The following is a 6,000-nucleotide window of genomic DNA, read 5'->3' on the forward strand; positions in this document are numbered from 1 at the left end:
TAAGAGAGTCTGAATGAGCAATTTGAGATTGTCCTTCTATTCAGTTAAAGATTGTGCTCTTCCTGTCTTCTCCAGCCCTTTTACCAAGAAGTGCAGACAAAAGGAGAAGGACCAGCTCTCTTGGAGTAAAAGCCTGGTTGTTTCCTTTAAGAAAACCATTCTAGTGCACTGTAAATGCTAGAAGCATAAAAACAGCTTGTTGCCATAGCAAGGAATCCTAAACTAGTTCTTCGTTCACAGGTCATTTTTAAAGGATTTATAAGAACATCTGTAACAGGCCAGTAACCGCCTCATAGTCCAAACAGGCAGTATGGTATAGTGCAGTGATAAAGTTAACAAACAAACAAAAAAGACTCTTGCAAAATTTAAACCAGTCTTGGGGAGATTAGGTACGAAGTTTTCTTCCCTTGTTCAGACACTGGGAAAGTAAGAATTAGAGAACTGCAGAAACTTTTGCTTGATAGAAAGAGGACAAGATGATTAGCATCTTAAAAGACTCAAGAATGCCATTTAAATATAAGGTGTAAACTGCCCCCCCCCCCCCCCCAAAAAAAAAACTCCAGTGCTGCAGTATTGCAAAAGTAAAGACCATTTATGATTATTGAGTAATTTCCTAACTTTAAAGGCAAGGTTTCACCCAAACAGGAGACCTTTATTCATCAGCTTATGCAAACGTAGGTCTTCTAGCCTGCCACCAATCCTGCAAAGTAAAAAAAAAAAAAAAAAAAGCCAATATACCAAATCAAAGCAGAGAGTATTGGACCTAGACTATCATAAAGAAAAAACTCTCAGTATGACTTCTGTTCCGGTTTGAAATAAGAGCACACAGAACAAGAGAGACTTGCAATACATTTGTTCCACCTATCTCGCTGGCTATTCACTATATCCTCACTTCAGCACAGTCCTTGGCAAGACGGTAGGGACATCTTGGGCACAGCGTTTTCACTAAAACAGTTGGGCAAAAAGCCCAAGGGCTACTTGTAAACAGGATTTCTTACAAACTTACCTGCAGCAGATGCAGCAAGCTGGTAAGCTTTTTTGTTGTTTTTGTTTTCCTCTATAAGATGCCTCTTTCTCTTTCTCAGGCTGAGGAACATCCGATACGCATTCAACACCACCCTCCTAGTGATCATCTGGCGCATTTTCATTGCAAGGTCACAGATGGCTCGAAACATCTGGTACTTTGTGGTGAGCCTCTGCTACAAGTTCCTTTCCTACTTCAGGGCATCCAGCACCCTTAGGCACTGAAGCCGTCCATCAGCAACCAGCCTCTTCCAGAAGGACCTCCATCTCCTCTAATCAGCAACTATGGGCATCGGGGTCTGAAAGTAGCAGAAAAATCCACTCCCTCCAACAGCAGCCTGCATTTATTGTGCACTGTTACATATTCACCTTTTTAATTTTAACTAATGCTTTAATACATGGTGGTCTTTCATCTGTAGGACCAGGTCAATTTTTAAAGCCATAACTGAAGCTTTAGGAACAGGTCAAGCTGGAACCGTTCATCTAGGGTCCGATGTGCAAGAGTAAGAATTAACCAAAGTCATTGTCTTCCCATGTACTACCTAGGCTATCTTAATCCCATCTTCTTCCTCAAAAGAGGCAAATTTAAAGCATACAACCTTGGAAGAAAAGGATGCCATCAGAGGAGACCCAGCCAAGGAAATTAACCTGTAAGAGGTCTTCCTAAAGAGGCTATTCCTTCATTCTCATTCAGTGAAATGGTACCTTATTGAAAAACATGATGTCACAGTTTCAGTTTTTCAAAACTTAGAGGGGGGAAAAAAGATCAGTTATGCTAGGCCAGTGAACACACTGAACAGTTTTCAGATCTTGTCTTATAGTGAGGACTGACACTTTCAAGCCATAACTGAAGACACACATAGAATTCATGTACCTGTGTTAACTCTACTCACTCAGAAGCTGCTTTCTTATGGAGAGGTATTTTTTCTCTGTGTGGTTAAGGTTGCAGTCTATTAAAAAGCCCTGTTCTTGCATTTATAACATTTGCCTGGAACATTTTTTTTGGCTTGAAAAATGCTGTATTTACTCTGAGAATGAAGAGAAAACTTCTTAAAAGATTGAAGAAGAATTCAGAAGCTCTCTGTTATTTTTGAGGAATAGGGTTTTTTTCTCCCTTGGGTTTGTCTGCAGAAAACCTCTCTCCCTATAGCTCAAAAAAGGCCTGATGCTGTCCTTCATGCTTTCATTACAGCTAAATCACTTTGCAGTTGAACAACTCCACTAGCAATGAAAGTGTAAAGACATGTATGGAGGAAATCCCATCAGGCCAGTTCTGCTGCCACTCCTGACAGTAGGAATTAAAAAGTCTGAAACTTGTTTTCATTGAGAATAGGAAAGGCTTCATTGACTTCTGCGTAAAAAAAGTCATGCACAGTGAAGGTAATACATTTAGTCCTACCTTGCAGTTTAGAAAGGAACCCAAGGATCTTCCTAAGGCTCATGGCTATTGGAGATACTTGTTTCACTTAGCGAAGTATGAATCCGGGGTGGGGGAAGAGAGCCTTCTTCAAAGTAGCTGGTGCAACAACGGCCTTAGTGCAACAGCAACAAATTCATCATGCTATCAGATTTTTAAAGTTAAATCTAGTACTGGAATATTTTTTATTCAGAGAACACTGAATAAGCACTTTAAGATTATCAGACTTCAAAGCAGCTAGTTTTTGAAACAATGCAGCATCCAATTTCTTTAGTCTTGTGTCATGCTAGCTGTCTGAAAAAGTAATGCTACATCACAGAAAAAATGACACAGTTGCTCTTTTGAGAGCTGAGAATAGCAGAGTATTTACAAAGCTGGCATTCTTCAAAAATTATACTTGTTTTTGGCAGTGAAGGCAAGAGCAGGTTATGATGACTATATTTATATCTTAGGCCTCCAAGCTAGTTCAAAAATCTTTCTAAAGGTGCAAGGAATTAATCTTCCTCTGTATGCCCCAGAGGTCTGGTTTCAAGCAATTGCCAAAGGATACCTGCAGCAGAACCTGACCAGAAACACGGTGTCCAGAATGGCAGGGCTTTGGCATTCCCTAGCAATGTTTGTCACGCGTTACTTCTGATCTGTGCTTAATTAGGTCAAGCACCCAGTTTACAAAGATGGAAATTTTTTTAAGCTCTTGCCTTGAAAACATACTTTCAAAATGAACCCACGCTGGTTGTTAGCTATGTGTTTTCCAAGTTCAGAAAGCTGGCAGTGCGGGCCGTGCATTGCACATTAGCGAGGTGTCATGCCTTGGAAACTAGGAGCTATGGGTTCAGGTGCTGGGGACCAGAAATTTCATGTACACTGCTTCTGTAGCAGTGTATATGGTGAGGCTTAGCCGCGTTATCCTTTGCTAACTTACTTGGCTATGCGGAGACTGTGGCTACCTTGGCAGTGCGAGGCAGGTTGCTGTAGGGATTCCTCTAGAAAGTCTGCATTCCCTCAAGTACATAATCAGGTCATCAGCCAGCTTTCAGTCTTCTCATATGAAAGGCTAAAAAACAAACCAAAACAAAACTGCAGATTATTTTGAAACAAACTTCCATTAAAAAAGTAGGAAAGAATTTCAGCTCATATCCTAAAAGTCTTTTTAAGTGCCTGCCTTATGTACAAAGAGAAGCAACAGCTAAGGGGGATCATAAGTCTTACGCTGTGCACGTGACAGACAAAAACTTGAGTCTCACAGAAAAGTCAAATACTGCAGACCTGCTCCACCTACGATGTCTGGTCTACATCAGTCAGCTCTACTATGAGTAAAGTGTCCTGCCTTCCCTTCCCCAACACTCATCATGCCACGCATTCCTCACGTACGCCTGCAGGCGTTCAGAGTTATTTGCACAGGCTGTATTGTCCCACCAAGCCCAAGATGTATCTTTGCTCACCTGAGCATCTCCAGACCTGTGTTCTGCACGTGCAAAAAGATGCTTCAGGTTTCACTCAGACCAATGGTGGTACCGTGTTCTAAAGCTCTTCAGCATTTTGCTGAAGGTAACAGCCACAGCAAAGCTACTACTCAGCCCTGAGAAAACAGCAGGAGCTGCTTGGGGTGTTGCAGAAACATAGCTGTTGCAGATGGTTATGCTCTTCTGGAGACCTTTGGTAGCCCACACAGCATCGCCGGCAGCCGATGGCCTTGCCTGGGGTGGGGATCAAGCTGTTAGCTTTTCTTAACACAGACATAACATGCAGTGAAACTTGAATCTTTAATCCCTTGTCTTGTGGCTCGAGATGTTTTCAGGTGATTGTCTGAACCGCAGAAATATGTCAGAAAACCCTCAATGCGGAGACTGACACGTGGCAATGGCCTTTGGGTGCCAATCATGACTGTCAGCGTGGAGAGCTGGACCTGGCGTAAGAACTTGTTCTCACCTCAGGCAGTGACTTATCTTTGAGGTTTTACTGTGTGCTCCTCAGTGTATTTGTACGTGCTCTGAAGAAACCCAAGCCTTGGGGAAAATATCTAAAAGAAAACGCTGAGTGACAGCCATTTCTTTTCCTCCCCATTCTCTCTCTTGCTCTTTCACGTATACTTACAAACTTTTGACAAAAGAAAAGCCAAATACAGTGTTTACCACGGTAAATCGGAGGTCCTGTGGTGACTGTGCACAAATTAACACGAACACCTCAGGAGTGGATATTACTCGTGGCTGAAGGCTAGAGCTTTTAATACCTCTAAGGCTGAAGCAGGACTCAAGCTTTTGGGGTGGTTTTTTTTTTTTCTCCTACAGAGGTAGCATGGGCAGTGCTATGGGGAGGCGAGAAGAGTAGGAAGAGCATTCCTGCAGCCTCTGCTCACAGACAGCAGAAGCATAGAGAACAATATTGGCAGCCAGTCTGCACAGCCACAACAGAAAGTATCTATCTGCCGCAAGACAGTATAATGGGATTATTTGTTTGCACCCTATGAACTTGCAGTGTATCTACCCCCTCACGGTGTCAGAAGCCTGCAGTGCTGCTACAGAAATAAGACGGACCACTGCTGAACCCGACGTACTGTTTTTGTTAATACTGTGCACATACACTAGTCTGTAGGCTATAGCTGTGAACTGCTGTTGCAAAAGCAATGAAATACTGAATATCATTTCACTGTCAAAGAGCAATGGGCATAAGCTTGCAGTTAAGAAGTATCTTTTTTTTTTAATTAAATTGCGATAACAAAAAAACCCAGATCCCTAAATCTAATCCAAGTTTAAACTGCCTTTTGCCTGACAACCAAAGCTGTTTAGCTCCAGCATGTCTGTTACCAAAAAAAAAAAAAAAAAAATTCTCACCTTGTTAAGAAAATACAATTCTTTCTTGGTAGAGGGGGGTGGTAACAGACATACTGGTATATTACAGTCTGTTGGCCCATTACCCACCTCCTCAAGAAATTTGTTATTTTACATTTTCTAAGAAAACATGGTTATATATATGCGCGTGTGTGTAGTTACATCTTTCAGCACCAGTCTTCTCACACAGTATACAGAGATGGTAAAAGTAGCAGAGCTCATATCAAAATGCCAGGCTGTGCTTGTTTGGTATGCACTGTTCCAATTCAGTTTAAGACAAAGTGATTAAAACCTACCCCAGTTTCCAGCATAAAGGAAACCAAACCTGTAGTACTATTAATCAAATCATCATCATGAATAAGCAACTGGGAAAAGAGGGAGGGGGGCATTCTTTTGTTTGTAAATAAGCTACAGCTTCATGGTCGAAAGCATGCTGTTGCTCTTCCAGCGTTGACGTTCTACCGCAGAAAGCAAGGATGAACTTTTATTACAATTTGACCCTTTATTCTAGTGCAGAGTAAATAACATACTGTACATTCCCCAGAAGCTAAATGGTGAATACCCCATTACATGGTGCTAAATATAGGTATGAAGGTGGTACAGACTTACTTAAGAGAATTTAAAAAAAAAAAAAAAAAAAAAAAAGCGTATTTGGGGAATAATTAAAGATGTACTATCCCACTTTTCTCTATTGCTTAAAAGTCAACTATGAATTGAGTTGGTTTGTTCAGA

The 6,000-nt window shown here is 41.4% G+C and overlaps 1 protein-coding gene across 6 annotated transcripts in view; it reads left to right on the forward strand.

Annotated features, from left to right (window-relative positions):
* FAR2 (fatty acyl-CoA reductase 2) overlaps nucleotides 1–4,810 on the forward strand; it is a 148,806-nt gene extending 143,996 nt beyond the window's left edge. For all 6 annotated transcript variants that reach the window (XM_049821937.1, XM_049821938.1, XM_049821934.1 and 3 more), the window contains one exon: nucleotides 1,086–4,810. In XM_049821937.1, coding sequence (XP_049677894.1) covers nucleotides 1,086–1,248 — 163 coding nt within the window. In that variant the 3' untranslated portion in view covers nucleotides 1,249–4,810. The remainder of the gene's footprint in view (nucleotides 1–1,085) is intronic.
* Nucleotides 4,811–6,000: the final 1,190 nt, after the last annotated feature.

Source organism: Accipiter gentilis, chromosome 18 (genome assembly GCF_929443795.1).
Source record: "Accipiter gentilis chromosome 18, bAccGen1.1, whole genome shotgun sequence".
Classification (NCBI taxonomy): Eukaryota; Metazoa; Chordata; class Aves; order Accipitriformes; family Accipitridae; genus Astur; species Astur gentilis.